The following is a 20,311-nucleotide window of genomic DNA, read 5'->3' on the forward strand; positions in this document are numbered from 1 at the left end:
CCCTTCAAGGGCTCCCAAGGCCGGAAACGCAGGTGGCTCCCGGGGTCCCAGCTGCTGTGAAATGCTTTAGGTTTGTCTGTGCCTTCCGGAAGAGCCGGGTTAGAGCCCCCGGAGCCGGCGTCGGCGTCGAGGACTGCCCGGGAGAGAGAAGGCGCGTTCTGCGACGCCGAGGTCTGGTGGATGGGCCAGAGTCACCGAAGATGGCTGGGAACGCCAGAGGGGAAGTGTCATACCAGCCAGTTGTTTGCAGTGATCTACCCATTTGTAAACCGTTTGCACTGTATACCCATTTGAAATACAATCCTGTTTGAAGTGTTACTTATTTAAAATACTATTAAGCTATGAACCAAAGTGATGCCCTCTTGGCTAAGGATATAAGCCAAGCCTCTTGGCCATGGACCAGTGTAACTCCGCCACAGACCAATAACTGCTTTTGAGGATAAGGTGTCCCACCTGGAACAACTGTCTATCACCGCATGACGTCAATGACCAAATGGGGAGGACAGAGATCACTTGATCTTTCAAATAGAAAGACGTTTAAGCCATCTCGAATGGCACAGAATCCTCCCAGTTTCTGAAAACCGTCAGAGAATGCCGTCCCTGCCAATCGCTGGCTTTGTTTCCTGTTTGTGGATAGCTGCTACTCTCCATTTCGAACTAACCAGGCTAAGCAAATCCGTCTTTAAGCAGATTTCCTCTGCGTTGGTCTCCAGGAGCTGCAGACTAGCTCGTGACCCAGCGTGCAACTTTACGAATGCGCCGGTGTGACTTTGGCTCCTGCCTTTTCCGGGCTCAACCTGAGCCTTATTAGTTTTTCAGGTTTTTGTGTAGGGCACTGTGCTCACTGGAGAGGGAGGGAAGGGAAGAATCACCCCCTGGGGGATGGCCACACTGCAGTCCCTTCTCCGTCCTCTCTGGATTGTGGGCACACATGCATATGGGCCTGGCGTGATTTTCAAGCTGCCTGGTCTGGGACCTGAACCATAGTCAGCCATGTGGGAATCCAGCAGCTTAACTACCATGGCATCTGCTGACTATTTATTTTTAAAGAATTATTTATTATTTTAAAAATTTGCTATAGGGCACATGGGCACATGAGAGAGAGACAGAAAGCCGCCAGGTCTAGGACTGGAACCGCAGTTGGCCTTAACCACCACGCCACCTGCTGGCCTAGGAGCTTTATTTTTAAGTACTGTTTCCTTCAACATTGTTTCACTGTTTTTCTTCCCAGCCCCAAGTTCTTTTTTGAAAAAAAAAAAAAAAATTTTTTTTTTGGAGAGGTTTTTGCTATAGGGTGCGTGCGCTCGCCAGAGACAGAGACAGAGAGACAGAAAGTGAGAAATCACTCCCCAGGGGGAATGGCCATGCCACAATCCCTTCTCCTTCATTCTCCTCTTGGGATCTTGGGCATGAATGCACACGTGCCTGGCGTGAGTTTAAAGCCACCAGGTCTGGGACACGAACCGCGGTCGACTACATGTGAGTCTAGCGACATAGCCATTACGCTAACTGCTGGTCCCTTTTTTGAAAAATTTTAAAACTTTTTTTTTTCGATAGGAGTCCCAAAAACCAGACGATTCCACTCGACCAGTCAAGCCAGCCATTTTCCACATGTGTTCCTGCCCAGGTCTGCGTCTTCAGTGCCGGCTGTGTCTACACTGCAGGGCTGTGCGGTCCGGCCTCGGTGTGCTGGCTGTCTGTATCTTGCCCTGCTCGCTCACTGCGGGACTCCCACGCACTACTCGTGTGCTTTCTAGCCCACTTTCTGGACGATGGACAGAAGGTTGTTTTGGACACGTACTCTTCCCAGGCACAGTGGTAGAAGTGTCCATGCAGTCTGCCCACCCCACTGTAGAGATGAGACTGAGGCTAGAGAAAGGCTAAAAACATACTGAAGAGCAGGTGTGTAGGGCGCGGTCAGCAGTGAGGAGCGACCATGGCCGTCTGACTCCAGTGTCAGCCCCAGCTTATCGGGAGTAAGCTCCGACCTACGTAGCAGCAGCCTAGGGGCACTGTCAGGATCCTGAGAAAGCCTGGGCCAGGGCTGGCAGGTTTAAAGAGCAAAATGCAGGACACCTACTTAAGTGGGAGTTTCACAACAAATGCTCTTTTTAGCATAAGTATGTCTCATGCAGTAATTGGTATATACTTATACAAAAATCATTGATTGTTTATCTGAAATTCACATTTGACTGGCCATCCCGTATTTTACCTGGGCAGCTTTCTAGAGAAGACACTGTAACTTTTCTACTGACTCATCAAAATGAGTTTTGGGTCAATTGAAACTCTCTCTGCCCTTTGGAGCGGAATTAGAGTGGTGCATGGATTCTGTAAAATAATCGATCCTTATAACACCCACCTAGAATTAGACCGTGTTTATAAATTAGTTTTACTTGGTCCTGTGCTGGGACAGACTTTCATCTGAATATATTTTTTTGGCGATCTTATGCTTTCTTTCTTTATATCACCCATCCTACTATTAGCTATTGCTAAATTTCACTTTAACAAGAAGTAAATACAAAGACTAATTTTATTTAGCAAGACTGAAGATAAAACCAACACGTAAATTCGCATGAGACCTTTAGTGTTGTCCAAAGCAACTCCTCCAGTTATCAACCTGAGGCAGTTAGTCAGCAAGAACATTTGCAGAATGATTAGTGGGAGGAGGATCTCTTCTCAGCCACGGAGGGGGTCACTGAGCCCTGGCGGCTCTTGGGAAGTGGAGCCTGACCTCACTCTCCAGCCTACACCGAAGCAGAAATGAGAAGGAGCAGAAATGCCGACACTGAGTGCGTGGCGCTCTCCTCTTTCAGTGAAACAACGAAAACAGCGGCCAGAACCCGACTGGCCAGAATCAAAGAAATAGCGTGTAAGGTGACAGACTTAGTGCAGCCACTCCCAGGTCGTGATGACCCTCAAGCTTAAATAGAAAAGCCAGGAAACAGGATTGCGTGCTGCTCCCCATCTCTTTAGTAGCGGTTATGGGTTGGGAGGTACACGGGCCCACAGACTCGGCCACGAGGGCGTATGAGACATCTTTGGGGGTGAGAATCAATACATTATTCTCAGTGAGCCATTCCCTCAACATGACTATGGTCCCTCCAGCTCTACATTATTTTAGTTACATAAAAATGATGAACAAACGTCAGCTTCCTTGCAAACATTTTGTCCTTGTTCTTAAAAAAGTGGTTATAAAGAGTACGGAATAGGAATCACTTCTGCAAAGTTTAATGAGTGAGAAACATTCAACCAAGGTGACTTCTTGGAAAATCCTACAAAAACTGAATTTTATAAAGTTATTTTGATAGAAACCCCACTTGTAAATGGCAGCCATTACTTCACTGCCCACAGAATTGTAGGCCGTCACATTTGACATGTTTAGAGTTCAAAAGTTTTGGGATCAGGTTTTCTAGTGTTATGAAAACAAAGTCACGCACAGGCAGACTAGTGGTCCCAGGCTAAGGGGACAGCAGCGTCCATGGTTTCTCTGCTCAGACAGGTACAGACGGCCACTAGACTTGGGCTCATGGGTTTGACAACATTCATGTTTTCTGTTTAAAGAGGAGGTGATGGGAATGGAGGGGCAGATGCGGCGGAGCTTTACTGAGGGGCTTTGCGCTCCAGGGACCGGCTGTCGCAGGGCATTAGTACCAGAGAGGCCTTCAAGAAAGAGCCTGAGCACCGTGTGCTATTCGAGAGGCCGAGACAGCCCCGCTCCTGATCCCAGCGCAGAGGAGCATTTCTGAGGCCTGGGGGGCATCTCAGAGCAGGAGGGGCAGACAGGTGTGTGACCAGGGGGTGCCGGCGTCGTGTTGTCCTAACGAGTGACTCAGAGCATTGGAACGAAAAGATGAACGCATTTTAGTATGGAAGCTCTGCTGGTCCCGGGAGGCCCAGCGCCTTCTCAAGGACTCAGCCCTCAGTGTCCCTCACCTCTAGGAGCGTTTGCTGCTTACACAAAATGTGACCAGGACCGTTCTTTGTGGGATCTGAGTCCCAGGAATTAGGACAGCAGGGCGCTGTGTGAAGTGAGGGGGGCGGACACTCTGCTTCTTTCCAGGCAGGCTGAACAAGCCCCAAACTCCTGACCAGGCTGGTGCCACTCAGAGCAGGCCAGGCGGAGTCCTGGGACCACCAAGAAACCAGAAGTTGAGGTGGGGGACCAGATATGAAAGAGGGGCTCACTCACTGCACCGAGCCAGGGAAGAGGGGCCAAGCCCTAGCCCAGAGCTGGTCAGTGGAGGTCAGTGCACCCCTAGTCTGCTCCAGACGACCGGCCTCCACAGCATGGCTCTGTCCGTGCACAACTCGTGGGCCCCAGGCCTGGGCCTCCTCTTCTCATGAAATCCCCGTGTCAGGATTTCGTAAGAAAAACCTTCCTTTCCTGTTTGCTCTCCCAGGGACTCAGATTCTTTCCTGACTACAACGAGGAAACATTCCCGGGACTGACATGGCTGCTCCAGCCCAGGACTTGGGTGAGGACGGTGCTCTCTGGAGACGGACATTCAGCCTGCCCTGTGTGCCCTGGAGAGTGGCGTCCCCTTACCGCTGCGTCGGCCAGCTCGCGGTGCCAGCCACAGGCACGGAGACCAGGGGGCGATCCTGCTTGCTCCTCCCGGCCCCTCCAAAACACGGCCTCAAGGCAGCCTCTGCCCAGCAGGGACAGCGGTCCCCCATCAGCGGTGACACTCGTACCGCTTGTTCCTGCCTGCTTGATGCTGAGTGACGCCAAAGAACAGATGGTCTGAAAAGAAAAGGCCCGGTGAGAGAGTAGCAGGGCGGGGTCAAAGGAACTGTGTGGAGGCCACGACCTGCCTGGCCCTGGCCCTGGTCGGGTGCTCCGCCTGAGCCCGGGGCAAGCGGCCCGGTGTGACAGTGTCTTGTGAAACCGAGCACCATGTCTGCACGTGAAGGCAGGGAGCCTGTGGGAACTCGCACGGGCACCTTCCACGTGCTGGGCTAGCTGTTGCCCTACGTGCTGTCCCCACGCGCTCTCAGCCCTGCACGGATGTACCCCTGCGTGCCGTAGAGCCTCCTCAGGGACAACCCCAGCTGGGGGGTCTGGGGCGGGGGCAGTGCCTTTCCACTCCTCCCACTTGAGTGACAGCAGCCAGCTTGGAGGGACAGTAGTGCCTGGAGGTCAAAGGTCAAATCTCAGAAGTCCTGTAGTCTACTCACTGAATAAAACCCCAGATCATCAGTCCCCGCCCTTCTTCCTAGAAGGGTGGGGATGGAAGTCCACTTCTTCCACCACAGTAACTGCTGGCTGGGAGCCCTCAGTGCTCCTCGGCGGCTGCAGCAGGCTCTGCGGGCTCATCCTCTATGCTGAGGCTCAGCTTGTCGGCCTGCCCCTCGAACTGCCTGCCCAGGCCACCCGCTGAGTCCACAAACATGTCGGGGATGTCTTTGCCGAAGTAGATCTTGCTGTTGGAGGCGATGGCCTTGTACTTCATCAGCTGCAGGTACTCGGGGGTCAGCTTCAGCTGCAAGACAAGGCCCGGAAGGTGTGGGCCCGCTGTCGGACCTGCACCCTACGGTTCCTGCAGTTCTCACAGGGAGGGGGCTCTGTCACAGAGTATCCCCCGATGGGCTGTCACATGAGTAACAGGGCAGCCGTTTCTCTAAGAGGAAGTAACCTCAGATTTGCCAGAAGGGCGGCAGGAATTCTACGAGTTTCTGTGTCTGTCAAACATGATGAAGGGCCCAGGACAAGGGAAGGACCTGCCCCACGGCGCAGGCGTCCCCGGCCTGGCCCTCAGGGCTGCTGGGTGGTCGTGGTGGCCATTCGGCTCGAGCAGCGGAAGCCCAGACCCGGCCCGGTTCCCAGGCGTGGCCCACCTTGTTGGCCTCGGCGATCTTCATGGCGGTGTAGCACTCGGCGTCCGCCCTGGCCTTCTCCCGCGCCAGGAACGCAGCATCTGGGGAAGGGAGAGCGTGGTGAGCTGGGCCAGCCCTGCAGGGAGCCAGGCCGTCTGGGCCCCGTCTCTGTCCCCAGCTGCCCGTCACTAGGAGGGATGGCTTGTTTTCTGTGCTTTAGTTTCTTCCCCATGAAACTGGGAGCAGGGCATTTCCTGTTCCTCTTGGATAAGCTGCTGTAAGGGCCGCTCCGATGGAAAGCGCTTTGAGAGCGACTCCCCACGACGGGGACGAGCTCTGAGCAAGTCTGCTGCTGTGCCAGACTGCAGGGGAAAAGCTGGGGCCGGACGGTGAGCTGGCGAAGGTGGCTGGGCCCACATGGCTGCTTGCGCAGTTTGAGTCCTGGACCTGGTGGCTTGAGAAACATGCCAGGCGCGTGTGCGTGCGTGCCCCAAGTCCCGAGAGGAGAAGGGATTTGTGGCGTAGCCGTCCCCGCACGGGGTCTTTCTCACCTCCCCTGTGCCTCTCTCCAGTGAGCGTGTGTGTGCTCTACAGCAAACCAGAACAGAACTGGACAGAGCTAAAGAAGACGGGCACCCTGACAGGGCCTCGTGACCTGCGACCCGTCCCCAGCGTTCCAGCTCTCCGGGGTCTTGGGTGTGCGCACCCAGTATATTTTCAGCTCAACAGGGGATGGGAACTTGGGGTTGGCCATGTGGCTTCCGGTGCCACAGACCTCCCCTTTGTCTCTCTCCAGTGAGCGTGTGTGCGCTCTACAGCACACCAGAACAGAACTGGACAGAACAGAAGACGGGCACCCTGACAGGGTCTCGTGACCTGCTACCCGCCCCCAGCGTTCCAGCTCTCCGGGATCTTGGGTGTGCACACCCAGTATATTTTCAGCTCAACAGGGGATGGGAACTTGGGGTTGGCCATGTGGCTTCCGGTGCCACAGCTGGCACACTGCTGCCTGCACCACCAGGCCAGCCTAACCTGCCTCGTCCTTGTGCCCAGCACAATGCCCGGCACGTGCGGCACTCGGTCGACATCCCGTGGATGCGTGCTCCCCAGAGACACTGCCCTGGCCTGCCCACAGGCCTGGACCCTAAGTGCTGAGAAAAGCTGATGTTTTCAGAGGGACCCTGACATCGCGCACAGAGAGAGGACATGGCTGTCCCACCCCTGTGCCACTGCGTGGGGTCTGAGGGTGCCCAGGCCCGGTGCTCCTGCTCACCTTCGATTTCTGAAATCTTCTTCTCGGTCTCCTTCTCCATCACCTTCTGGCCGTAGGTGATCTCTGCGACCTGAGCCACCTTCTCCGCCTCTGTGCAGGTGAAGCAGACTCAGACCCCGACAGCTCAGCTTGCCTGGCCTCACCGCCCATGACCGGGCGGAGACTCAGAGCCTGACAGCTCAGCTGTGCCTGGCCTCACCACCCATGACCGGGCGGAGACTCAGAGCCTGACAGCTTAGCTGTGCAGGTGAAGCAGACTCAGAGCCCGACAGCTCAGCTTGCCTGGTCTCACCGCCCATGACCGGCGCCCCGATGCAGGACAGTGGGGGAGCTCACATGTGGGGCTGCCACCCTGAGGGCACCCCGTGGGTGAGCGCAGAGCCACCATCACGCGAGGCAGTACCTGGGGAGACCCAGGCCCTCCTGAGGACGCCCCAACTCTCCAGTCACAGGGTCCTTCTCCCAAGGAGTGACCTCCGGAGCGAGGTGCGTGCACAGGTTTCGGGCGCCCCTCCTCTCAAGAGGTGGTAGGCTGTTGCTGATGGCTTGGGGTGGCGACTCTGGAGCAGAGCCTGATGGGAAGCCAGCCCCACCACTTGCCATGGAGCTCGGACACATGATGAACCTCTCTGAGCAGCGGCTCCATCAGCCGAGGTGAGCAAGCCCCCCTGCCCCGAGGGCAAGGACCGCGGTACTTATCTACCCCAGCCGCTACTGCTAGGTGCTGACGACCGCTAGAAAGGGCTCCTCTCACCGACGGGCCTGTGGACACACGGCTTGGACCCTGCCACCACCTGACAACTTCCACTCTGCCCGCAGGAGGGTGCGGCCAGCCAGCGTCCCATGGAAAGGCCCCCAGGTCAGGTCTGGAGACCACCCTGGGGAGTGGCGGAAGTGCTCGGGGGATTGGGTGGTTGGGCCACACCTGGGCCTTCCTGGTCTCCTGCCACCCCCAGCCCTGCAGCCCAAGGGCAGCAAGCACGTGCAGACCAATGAGGGCCTTCTTCCGCTCTGTCTCGGCCTCCTTCTCCACCACCTTCTGTTTCTGGGCCGCGATAAGGAGCTTTGTCTTCTCGCTTTCCCTGCAGGCAGAAGGAGCAGTGGTGAGACCACAAGGAGGTTTCTGGAGGTGCCGCTGCCCCGAGCCCAGGCTCTCCTGCAGCTGCTGTCTCCCAGGGGCCGTCCAGTGGCCTGCAAAGTGCTCAGGTGCAGTCACGTGCTCTTCTCCTTTGTGGGAAATAACCCATGGTTTTTTCAGTTTTTTGCTATAGGGTGCACACACTTACCAGAGACAGAGACAGAGAGGAGGAAAGTAAGAAATCACCTCCTTGGGGGATGGTCACATTGCAATCTCTTCTCCATTCTCCTCTCAAGATTTTGGGTGAGGGGCCAGCAGATGGCATGATGGTTAAGGTGCTGGACACTCCCACATGGCAGACTGTGGTTTGAGGTGGTTAAGACACTGAACACTCCCACATGGCAGACTGTGGTTTGAGTCCCGGACCTGGTGGCCTGCTTCCTCACTTTCCCCCTCTATCTCTCTGATCAAATTTAAAAAAAAAAAGAAAGAAAAAAGAAGAAAGAAAAAATAAAAATAAATAAATAAATAAAAAGAGATTTTGAGTGCACACCATATGCATCCAGCATGATTTTTAAGTTGCCAGGTCCAGGACCCAAACTGTGGTCAGCCATGTGGGAGTCCAGTGCCTTAACCTCCATGTTACCTGCTGGCCCCAACAACCATGATTTATCCTAGTAAAATACACCTGCCTGTCTTCCACTTCCTCCTCACTCTCTCCACCTTTGGCATGAGCCTCTCAACACTGATGAGGCCTTCCAGCTCTTTCAAGGTATCCCTGCTCTGAGGGCTCTGCGGGGCTCCAGGGCACAGCCAAGGAGCCTGGTGACTACCCCGAAACACCCACCCACTCGTGCGGCACTACGGGCTGTCATGCGTCCTTGGGAGAACCTGGGACCACGCTAGCCAACTTCCAGACGGGATGTGGGGGCAGGAGGGCGGTGGGCATGGCTCAGGCACAGGGAGGGTGGTGGGCATGGCTCGGGCACAGGGAACCCACTCACATCAGCTCGTAGTTCCTGCGGATTGCCTCAGGGATGTTGGGCTTCGTCACCCGCACAGCCTGGAGAAGGACAGAGACGGCAACTGACAGGGAGGCGAGGGTGGTAAGTGGCACGAGCAGCTCCCCGGCTCTAGATCCTCCTGTACAGAAAGGCCATCCTCGGAGGAGGGGACGCGGTGTCAGGGGCGCCCTCTCGCTGTGCCACGCTTACCTGGATGACAAGCCCAGGGGCCATGGAGGTCAGGTCCTGTTGCAAAGCCAGTTTGAGGTTTTCATCAATCTGATCTGGAACCGAGGAAGACAGTGAGAGGAGCTGGTGAGCCCAGCCGGGGGTGCAGTCTGCATGGGGGAGCACCAGCTCAGGGACGCACCTCACAGGCACCAGGCTTTCCGAGGCACCGAGTGTGTCCAGGGCCAGAGACCAGAGCCCTGCATGTTCACTGAAGCAGGGGTCTCCTCTGGCTGTGGCCTCAAGACCAACTTGGCTTTGTGGTGAGACTACCTGGCTTGTGCTGCAGGGTACCGGGGTACCTTCTTGTTGCCAGAGGGCATGCGTGCTCACGAGACAGAGACAGAGACCACCCCCAAGGGAGTGTGGTCACCTCGCGATCCTTTCTCCTTCACTCCTCCATCCTGTCAGGATCTGGGGCATGCACGCACCTGTGCCTAGCATGTTTCTCAAGACACTAGGGTCAGGATCTGAATGGCTGCCAACCAGAGGGGATCTGGCTCCCAATGCAGAGAGCGTAACCACTAGGGGCCGGCAGGTGACGCGGTGGTTAAAGGTGCTGACTCCCACACGGCTGACAACAGTTTGAGTCCTGGACTTGGAGGCTGGCTTGCTTGCTTTCTCTCTCTCTCTCTGGTCCAAATTGAAAAATGATAATTAAAAAAAAAAATAAAAAGAACTTACGTCCTATGATAGAGGCTGGCCCAGCAGGGGTACTGAGCCTCTGCGAGGCAACACCACGTGAGGAGGTGTTGGCTTCAGGTCTGGAGACCACCCTGAGTGTGCCTGGCATGCACCTGCTCAAGACCCGGAAGGCCGAGGGCTGGGGGTGGACCGTGACTCCAAGACCCTTTTAAGGGCATGCTCTCATTCTCAGAGGAAGTGCATGAATGAAGCAGAGTGACTATGGCTCTAGCACATCCCCCGAGGCGGCAGAAGCCCTTCCGTAGACAACCACAGGCTCTCTGCTCCCGAGGGAACCAGGCCAGGCTGTGTTCCGGCACAGAAAGAGCTGAGCGCACTCAATCCTGTCACCTCAGAAGCTGCCGAACCCTGGTGTCAAGGACAGCCCCCCCCCCCCAGCCCTATGAGGACCTCCGTCAAACAGCACGAGGGGGCATTTGATGCGCAGCTCTGGACATAAGCCTGTCTTCAGAAGTGCTGTCTGCCTGGTGGGGACCCCTCCGTCTGGATCTCACGGGAGTTGTTTCCCAGACAAGTGCAGGAGCAGCAACGACAGCGCCCGCCAGCCAGGACTCAGAGCTGCAGCCGCTGGCGGCCTCAGGCCTGGACCTCCTCAGGGTTATGACCCTTCCCTGCCCTCTCCCCTCCAGATTCTCGAGAAGCTCCTGGAAGGGCTTGGAGAAGCTCCCAGGAAACCAGGCTGGGACCTGGAAACAATCACCTCCCTTACCCTTGGCTGTCATCTGCTTTTAGTGGCATTTCTTGGTGACCTGTGCCCAAGTGAGAGCCTCTTCAGAACGGCAAGTCCCTTCCTTTTTAAAGAATTATTTGATTTATTGTCATTACTTATTTGCAGATAGGGCACATGTGCTCACCAGAGAGAGACAAAGAGAGAGAGTGCCACCAGGTCAGGGACTCAAACCATGGTTGGCCTGTGGGAGTCCAGTGCCTTAACCACCATGCCACCTGCTGGTGCCAGGCTGTGGCTGTTCGGATTTCTTCAATGTCCCGCAGTGACAAGGGCCCGTGGCGTTTCCACGGCTGCATCTGCGCTCACAGCCTCTCCACAGCAGCGAGGGAGGACACCACACTCCTGCTAACAGGCTGAGCCCCAACCCTGGACGCAGCACTGCATTTCGGGTGGCACGTGAAATGGAGTACTAGCCAGCCTTTCAGAGAGAGGGCCCACACCAAACTAGACCTGAGGCGAGGGGCGGACCTGTGGCCTGGCAAGTATCTTACTGGAACGTCTGGAAGAAATATTTTCTTCTTCTAACTGCCAGTGGTACGTGTGCTTGCCAGAGAAAGAGAGAGAGAGAGAGAGAGAGACAGACAGACAGAATGTACCTCCCTGTGGCAGGGCCATGCCACCATCCTCTGCTCCTCCATTTCTGCATCTCATTAGGATTTAGGGCATGCACTTGGTGCGTTCAAGCCATACCAGGATTCAAGCCACGGTCAGCCATGTGGGATCTGGCTCCCAATGCCCAGGGCTTAACTGCTGTGCAAATGGGCTGACCCACACACGGAGATCTGTCCTGCGGGAGTCTCAGCAACGCCAGAATGCTGCTCGTTATAATGCTGCTGCAGAATGCCGACACGCTCCATCACTGAGCCAACACAGAGGGGCTCAGGCCCACTTTCCCACAGGCGTGCCGCAGCGTCTTTAGGAGACAGCACAGGGCCGCATGGAACACACCATCGCATTGCCGCATTTCTGGTGGGGCTGGGAGGAGGGAGCACAACCAGACGTGTGTCTGTCCTCTGCAGGTACAGACAGAGAGTGAGAGACAGGGCTGGCTAGCAAGGTGAGAGTCAGACAAACGCCCCAGGGCAGATGCATCTGCAGTCCCTCCAGCAGGAAGCCACACTGTGCTAAGCTACCTTATCTGCGAGGCAGCCAGACAAAACGATTTAGTATTTTAATTTCCTCTTCAGTGACATTAGAATCCTTTGTCTTTCGTTGTTTCAAATGCTTTGAAATGTTCATTTAAAAGAAAGCACAAGTTCTAAAATGATGGCTAGAGAGAAAATGAATATTTTATAAAATTCTATTAGTTTGAGGTTAAAAAAAAGATTTACCAACTCTTTTTCTTAGACACACTGATTCTAAAACCAACAAAAGAATATAAGCCCTATAGAATTAATTCAGGTAAATTTTCTTTTTCTTTTTTATTGCAAGAGGGCGCATGCGCTCCCCAAAGAAAGAGACAGAGAGGAAAGAGGGAGAGGAGAGAGGGAGCAAAGAGAGGGAGAATGCTGCATGATCACTTCCAATGGTGAGTGGTCACGCAGCAATCCCTTCTCTACTTTTCCTTTCTTTAAGATTTGGGCGAGGGATGGGAAGCAGCAGTTAGCCTAATGGCTATGTCGCTGGACTCCCACGTAGTTAGTCGACCACGGTTCGCGTCCCGGATCCGGTGGCTTAAAATTCACGCCGGGCACGTGTGCGTGCGTGCCCAAGATCCCAAGAGGAGAATGGAGGAGAAGGGATTGCGGCGTGACCATTCCCCCTGGGGGGTGATTTCTCTCTGTCTCTCTCTGTCTGTGGAGAGCGCGCACGCGCCCTATAGCGAAAATCTCTCTAAAAAAAAAAGAAAAAAGATTTGGGCGAGGGCCAACAGGTGCCATAGTGGTTAAGGCATTGGACACCCACACAGCCGTCTGTGGTTTAAGCCCACAACCCGGTAGTTTGAAACTCATGCCGTGTACAGGTGTGTGAACACCCAAAATCTCAAGGGGAGAATGGAGAAGGGATTGCAGTGTGGCCATTCCCCCGGGGGGTGATTTCTCGCCTTTTGGCTCTGAGGTAACTGCACGCACCCTATAGCAAAAATCTCTCTTAAAAAAAAATAAATAAAAAAGAAAAAAAAAAAGAAAAAAAAAGAAAAGGAAAGAAACCCTGCCCTTGTGCTGGGTCTTTTTTTTTTTTTTTAAGATTTTGCCATGGGTGCATGTGCTCACTGGAGAGACAGAGTCAGAGAGAGTGAGAAAGTGAGAAGTCGCCCCTTGGGAGATGGCCACACTGCAATCCCTTCTCCTCCGTTCTCCTCTCAGGACTTTGGGCACGCACAGATACACGCACAGCATGTTTTTCAAATCACTGGATACAGAACCTGAACCGTGGAGCTGGCCACGTGGCAGCCAGTGCCTCAACCTCCATGCCACCTGCTGGGCCCCTGCAAGGTGCTTTAATGAGGATTCCTGGGAAAATAACTGCCTGGTCTTCGTAGCAGGAAGAGCTGTACCGACGGCTGAGACACTCACTCACTGCTAGCTGCAGCTACCAACATCCCTAGTGGCAAGCTGGAACCCAACACTTGGCCACAAAAGGGCCAGAACCATTACTGAAATGCGTCCCTTCCTGCCGAAGCTGACGTGCTTAGCTCGGGTGAGAAGGGTGAGGGGTGGGAGGGCGCGTGGGCCCTCTGTTCGGTAGAGTCTTCCTCGTCATCTCCAAGTATGAGGCAAAAAATCACCAAGGTGCCAGGAACCACAGGGCGCTGTGGTCTGTCCTCACGTCCAGAACAGCCGTGAGCCACGCCATGTCCACACCCTTTCCTGGGTGCCCTCCTCGTCAGGGGTGGTGTGCCAGGAACCACGGAGTGCTGTGGTTTGACCTCACCTCTAGAATGGCCGTGAGCCACGCCATGTCCGCACCCTTTCCTGGGTGCCCTCCTCGCCAGGGGTGGTGTGCCAGGAACCACGGAGCGCTGTGGTCTGACCTCACCTCTAGAATGGCTGTGAGCCACGCCATGTCCGCACCCTTTCCTGGGTGCCTTCCTCGCTGGGGGTGGTGTGGTGGGAAGAACTGAAGGGAAGCCACGAGGGAAGCCTGGGCTTCCACCCCTACCCACCGGGCACGAGCTCTGCAACTTTCTCGCTCTGGGCCTTCAGCATGGCCTTAAACTGAGGATGTGGGGCTGGAGTCTCAGCGACTCTTCTGGCGCTGACCCTGCCCTCACTATAGCACGGTGCCTCAGTGACAGCGGGAACACTCCTACCCCAGCACTGATGGGCCGATGGGAGTCCTAGTCCCCTGCTCCTCCTCCCCGGCCTGCCCCGAGGCTCTTCCTCCTTGTCTTCTGCAGTCCCAGCACCTCCCTCTGTGCCGACTCCCAGTCCTGGAGGTCCCCAGCCACGTGGGGGCCCAGGGGCAGTGGGGAAGGACCGCTCGGGCGTGCACAGTCGAGAGAGCCCTCACCGAAAAGCTCGATGTAGACCTCCTGGAGCGTGTGCACGCTGCAGAACTGGTTCAGCTCGTGGTGGATCTTGTTGAAGATGAGCGCCTTGTCGTAGTCGGCCGTGTAGTTCTTTACGATGTCGTACACTGGGCGGGAGGGGGGCCATGAGCAGGGCGTGGCTTGGACCTTTCCCACACGCAGTGGCTCTGCCTTCCCGAGGGGCCAGGCAGACTCGGGGTGGCATGCCGGGGGTGGCCCGTGGGGGAGACGCACCTGCGTTTGGGACCAGGAAGTTCACCACTTCGATTCTGTCAAAGTAGATCATCACACCACCGCTGCGAAAGGACGAAGGACAGAGAAGTCACTGGGGAGCTCTGTGGTCCCCAAGGTGTGGCTGAAGATGTGGGAGGTGCCAAGAGGAGGTCATAGGGGCGAGAAGGCACCTCGGATCTCTAAGAGAGACCTGCAGAGCTTATGGCAGCGACACGATCGCCAGAGAAATCACACCCTAAACATATCCCCACGAGGAGACCGTTAGGCTCCTGGGCGCAGTCAGAAAAGAGCCGCTCTCGCTGCCTCAGCAGAGCCCCACCCAGCGACCAGCACCCAGTGATGGCAGCCACAGCGAAGACCAGACCAGACCAGACTGAGGGCGACTCGCTCAGCCCTGCCCAGTCCCGTGGGTGGCCAGTGTGTCTCACTGTGTCTTCACCATCGCTTTAGCTCAGCGCCCCTTTCCCCGCAGAACCCATCATAAAAAATTTCAGACACACAGAAAAGCTGGAAAAATAGTACACCACCACCCACCAGCACCTCATTCCACATGGATGATGGTTACCTTTTTCACTGATCTACTTTTTTGGCCGAACATTTTAAAGTAAGTTGCAGGCATATTTTAAATTGGTAATTTACAGAAGAAAATGAGTAATTCCCAACATTATCTAATACCCAGTCCTCGTCCCAGTTCCCAGTCCTGCCTGCTATGGGATAAACTGTGTCCCCCTCTCGAATTCACGTGTTGGTCCTAACCCCAAAATGACTGCCTTTGGAATGAGGCCTTTGAGGTGACTGGGTGACTCGTGTCGCAGGGTGGGCCGGTCATCAGGACCGTGTCCGCACGGGAAGGGGAGGACACAGGCCATCACGCTCGCGCGTCTCGCATGCAGAGGGGAGGTCAGGAGACCGTGGTGGGAAGGGGCCCTGAGAGCCAGGAAGAGGGCTCCCCGGGGACCAGCCCTGCGGCACCCGACCCTACACTCGGAGCCTCCGGACCTGGGAGAGAAGAAATGCACTGTCTCCGCCCCCGGCTGCGGTACTCTGTTACGGCGGCCCGAGGGATGGATACTGTTCCCGTCACTCGTTTCACAGCGGCTGTGTCAGAACCAGGTACTAGTCAAGGGGCCGTTACACTTGTGGACGTCTCTCTGAAGTCTCGTTTCAAGTCAGCGCCCCTCCAAATGCGATGAAGGACCTCGGGGAGCGAACGGGCCAGTCACCTTGTGGCAGGTGGCAGTTCCTGGCTTGTCAGAGGGTCTCTTTAGTCTGGACCCCTTGCTCTTCGACTGGACCTCTACTATAGTGTTCTCTTTGGACCCGTGGCTGAAGACCTCCTGAAAGCTCCGGAGTCAGCTATGCTGAAGCCATCTTCCTGTCCGTGTCACTGGCCCACTCAGCTGCTGCTGCGTCCTCGCCTCTCACAGGGGCCTGGCATTTCAGCCCTCCCAAACCTGCTAGGGTTTGCTCTGCTGTACTCCACCCCCTGGTCAGCTCAGATATCAGGAGCTCAGGGTCAGGGCACCTGGTAAGTTTACCAAGACGGAGCCTCTTCCGCAGGCCCCTGCAGCCAGCCAGCCTGCCCCTCGTCTTACCCACTTGGCTGTCAGCTTTATTCCGGGCCCTTACCTGGTCCCACAAGGCACGTTCTTCACCTCGTCTGTCTGGAGTGTGGTCTGGAAGCAGAGGAAATACAAGATGCTCTAAGACGGATGTGCCAGATGAACTTTCTGGAACCCTGTATGCCCTTGTCCTTGAACGACTGGCTGAGCTTCATGTTAAACATGAACGTCCCACCCGTCCGGCCTCCTCACAGGGCGTGACTCTAAGCCGAGCAAAGGCACCTCCCCAGTTTGCAGCACACGGCCCCCACATAGACAGCTGGTCAGGAAGCTTAGCGAGAAGACCTGGCCTAGGCGTCTGGGCGCGTGTCTAGCTCGACCCCGTGTATTTACTGGTCTCGGAGCGGCAGGCTCGTTTGGTATTTCAGGCCGTGATGTGTGCTCAGCCGTGCTCAGGGTTATGAGACTGGAGTGAGAACGCCTCTGAATGCACTTTGAGTCATGAACACAGTAAACAGCAGAAGAAACTTACAGGGAAAACACCCGTGAGGTACCCCAGGACAGCTCTGTGGGTCAGTTGAAAAGGAACCTTCGAAATGTTTTTATTCTTAGCTGTACAGACTTCGGAGACGGCTCGCCTAACCTCGCCAGGCTTTAGGTTGGTCACAATGAGCTCGCTCCTGTGTGAGATGACATTTTTCCTCATCCAGTTCAACTTCCTTCCCCACACCCTGAATTATGTTCACATTTCTGCAGGTCAAATCGGAACCGGCCAATGCCCATCTGTCATGGTAGCCTTGGTCTAAAACACACAGACGCCCAGCGGCTCCTCCTGCACATTCAGAACACTGCTGGCCTTGGCTGGAGGTGAAGAAGCAATTCCCAGCTGAGGCTGATGGGCCAAGGTGTGACCCCATCCAGCTGTGTCAACAGTCAAGTAACACTCGCAAGCAAACGGCCCAGGAGCCTCATTCTCACATGCACACACATGCACACACAGCCCCAAACACAAATCCCTAAGCCAGTCCTGGAGAGGTGTTTCGCTCACCCCGTGGCTGAATGACCCCAGCTCATGCCTGCCGGCAGCCCACTGGCAGCTGCCCGGCCAGCTCGCACAGCCCAGCGTACCTGGACCGACTTGTATGACGTGATGAAAGGGAGCATGAGGTGGAAGCCAGGGCCGCTGGTGGAAGTCAGGAGGGCGCCGCCCCTGCAGAGGGAGAGAGGCAGGCTGGGCTCAGCGGGGCTGTCAGAGCAGTGCCCACGGGCCGGCGCCCTTTACAGCCCCGTGAACAGTGGCTGGAGGAGGACAAGGGCACAGCTCCCTTTCTCCCTCTCAGTGTGACCCTGGCATTCTTTTTTTTGGGAGAGGTTTTTGCCATAGGGCGCATGCGCTCACCAGAAAGACAGAGACAGAAAGCAAGAAATCACCCCCCCCAGGGAGATGGCCACACTGCAATCCCTTCTCCTCCCTTCTCCTCTCAGGATCTTGGGCATGCACGCACATGTGTCTAGCGTGAGTTTAAGCCACCGGGTCTGGGACGTGAACCGTGGTCGACTACATGGGAGTCTGTGACATAGCCATTACGCCAACTGCTGGTCCCAAGGACCCTGATGTTCTAGCAAACATGATGGTAAAAGAGAGCCATCACTCACACCGTTGCCATGGGAGAGCAGGCACAGGCCAAGGGGAGCAAAGAGCAGCACCCTGGCTGTGCTGGGAGGGACAGGACACGGTTCACCCTGCCCTACCTATGGGGCTCGTGGGACCTCCGTGGCAGCCCAGTTGGTTAGGAGGTCACCAATAACTGCACTCATGTTGGAGTCGTCACGTGACCAACCCAATTTTAAGCACACTTTACAAGTCATTTCAATATATTTCAGGGGCAGCAGCGCTACCCTTTTAACCAAGTTGTAAATAAATGACAAAATTAAAAGCTTTTTGTAGGAACACGTAAGCAGATGATGGAGTGAGAGACTTCAAAGTGAGGAGGAAGCCCAAGTTCTAGAACTTGATTTTGGCAGCTCAGAAATAAGCACTGAAGGGTCCGTGGAAGAAAGGGCTGACAAAGACTGACAGGCAAACACCTGGTTGTGCAGGTCCCTAAACGAAAAGCCAAGACTGGGGCTGGCAGGTGGCGTGGTGGTTAAGGGTGCTGGACTCCCACATGGCCGACCATGGTTTGAGTCCAGACCTGGCAGCTTGCTTTCTCACTTTCTATCTCACTCTGTTCCTCTGTGGTCAAATAAAATAAACAAAGTTCAATAAAATAATTATTAAACCGCCCCCACCCCAAATTTACAAGTGTTCCTTTCCTTTATATTGTGAAGTCAAAGACCATGTAATGATAATTCTAAAAAAGCAATACAACAATCAGTGACATTAATGAGCTCCTTTACTGGAAAAAAAATCACTACCCTAAGTCTTGCCTTGATTGATATAAATTATCATGCAGGTTCATTATTTAATTTCATTTATTAGTACTATTTTTTAATGTGCAATATGGCATGCATGCTCACCAGAGAGAGAAAGTGAGAAAACAAGCTGCCAAATCCAGGACTCGAACCATGATTGGCCATGTGGGAGTCTAGCGTCCTAATCACCAAGCCACCTGCTGGTCCCTGAAGGTTAATTTTAGGAGTATCCCAAATTAGCAGAGTAAACTACTTCTCCCAGTGCCAAGAGGAACTATGACTTCCTGGCTTTTGAATAGCCTCAGAGCCAAGACTCCCAGAGGGACGTAGAAAACAGTACTTCCGGGCCGGGCTGCAAGCGCTGGTTTCCTTTAGGATTTATCTCTCAATGTCCGTGAATATTACGTGGATCCCTGACCATCTCAGAAGGCTAAGGGAAGCCTTGAATTTACATTAGATGGTCTGCGCGCCTGCATGTGTACACACAGGAAGGGACTTGAAAATTCGTGGGAAAAAATTGAAGTACGAATTTTATTTTGTGCAGAAAATAGAAATCCTTGCAAAGCTTTTTCATCAAACATATTTTCCATGAGATACTCTGTGTATCCCCTTCCCCATGTCACTGACAGAAGAGTTGGGTCTAAAGAGAACGCCAACTTCACAAAACAGAAACGCGGACACTCAGCAGGCTCGGTAGGCAGCGCCGAGGAAGCAGCTGTGGAACAGGAAGCAGCTCCCACGTCTCTGCCTTACCTGTAATACACCCCGATGTGGCCCTCTTCTATCTTGTGCACAGCGGAGAAGAGAGAAGCACAAAAGAAACTGGAAGCCACCGCCACAACTGCTCCCAGCTGAGCCATCAGTGAGCCTCTGCCTGGGGAAAGACACAGGAAAACGTGTGGTCTGTCATGTGGCCGCAGGAGACCGAGCGGGGAGAGGAATCAGCTCGCCTGGGCAGCGGGAACAGGCTAGACCTTCAACCCGCTTCATCCTGTTCTCAGCCGACACCCGGGTCCCCAGTGGCTCCAGACACAGCCTTTGCCCCCGGGGAGGGGGAAGGGGAACCAGCGCCGGCTCGGCAGGGCCCTGCACGGCCTCCTCTTCCTGGGAAGGCGAATGCGCGGTCACTGGAGCCTGCCCACGGCAAGGCAGACAGGCAGCTGCCGGCGCCGGCCCAGATTACAGGGGACGTCAGACGGGCGGTTGTGGCCGTGTAACTGCGGTCGCAGCTCCCGCCCAGTCCTAATTGCCTGCCACTCCAAAGAAACCACGAGGTCCTCCGCTCGGACGCTGCAGGGGCGGGCAGCCCTGGCCCAGGTGTGCCCCTGGCCCTGCACAGGGACGCGGCTCCGACAGGGCAGGAGCCACACTGGCTCCCGCACGCTGTCCCCAGCACCCCAGCCCCCCAGCCTGAGGTTATGGCGGGGAGGCTCTGGGCTCCGGCTGCAGCCACCGGGACGCGCGAGCTGGCACCTAGAAGCCCATTTCCTGAGCACGGTCTGGAGACACCGCGGAGACTCCAGCCACGCCGGGCGGGCCCTCGGGCCGGGCCTGGAGTCCGCCTCCGGGCTCAACTGGACGCCGGCGCAGACACGGGCGAGGCGCGTCCTGCCCCGCGGCAGCCGACCTAGAGGGGCGTCCTTTCTGCAAAGGGCCTGCCCTCCCGGGTGACCCTCGCCCTCCTCGGAGGTCGGGCGTCCCGGGCGCCCCGGAGAGGGCTGGGGGACTCGCGGAGGGGACGAGGCCGAAAGGGCCGGCGCGGGCAGACGGGGGCGGGGGCGCGCAAGAGGGAC

The 20,311-nt window shown here is 55.6% G+C and overlaps 1 protein-coding gene and 1 long non-coding RNA gene across 2 annotated transcripts; one reads left to right on the forward strand and one right to left on the reverse strand.

The window, feature by feature from the left end:
* Positions 1-10: 10 nt before the first annotated feature.
* LOC102492452 (uncharacterized) lies at positions 11-3,664 on the forward strand. Its single transcript, XR_337675.3, has 2 exons — positions 11-762; positions 1,558-3,664. It is a non-coding gene; the product is annotated as an uncharacterized LOC102492452 (long non-coding RNA).
* Positions 3,213-20,281, reverse strand: ERLIN2 (ER lipid raft associated 2). Its single transcript, XM_006170657.3, has 12 exons — positions 19,992-20,281; positions 19,272-19,392; positions 17,232-17,313; positions 16,171-16,217; positions 14,542-14,603; positions 14,289-14,414; positions 9,383-9,456; positions 9,173-9,231; positions 8,081-8,172; positions 7,091-7,180; positions 5,839-5,918; positions 3,213-5,483 (listed from the first exon to the last, which is right to left on the reverse strand). Exons 2-12 carry the CDS (start codon positions 19,376-19,378, stop codon positions 5,277-5,279), a joined length of 1,026 nt encoding a protein of 341 aa, XP_006170719.1. The 5' UTR covers positions 19,379-19,392; positions 19,992-20,281; the 3' UTR covers positions 3,213-5,276.
* Between the last annotated feature and the right edge of the window lie 30 nt (positions 20,282-20,311).

This window comes from Tupaia chinensis, unplaced genomic scaffold (genome assembly GCF_000334495.1).
Source record: "Tupaia chinensis unplaced genomic scaffold, TupChi_1.0 Scaffold148801_1, whole genome shotgun sequence".
Lineage (NCBI taxonomy): Eukaryota > Metazoa > Chordata > Mammalia > Scandentia > Tupaiidae > Tupaia > Tupaia belangeri.

Bases quoted from the DNA above. Each gene is read 5' to 3' on its own strand.
- ERLIN2 (XM_006170657.3), bottom strand. From the start codon at position 19,378: ATGGCTCAGCTGGGAGCAGTTGTGGCGGTGGCTTCCAGTTTCTTTTGT. The intron at 14,415-14,541 runs GTGCGTCTCCCC...CCTCCCGCCCAG, and splicing joins CTTCCTGGTCCCAAACGCAG to TGTACGACATCGTAAAGAAC. The intron at 5,484-5,838 runs GTGGGCCACGCC...CTTGTCTTGCAG, and splicing joins AGATCGCCGAGGCCAACAAG to CTGAAGCTGACCCCCGAGTA.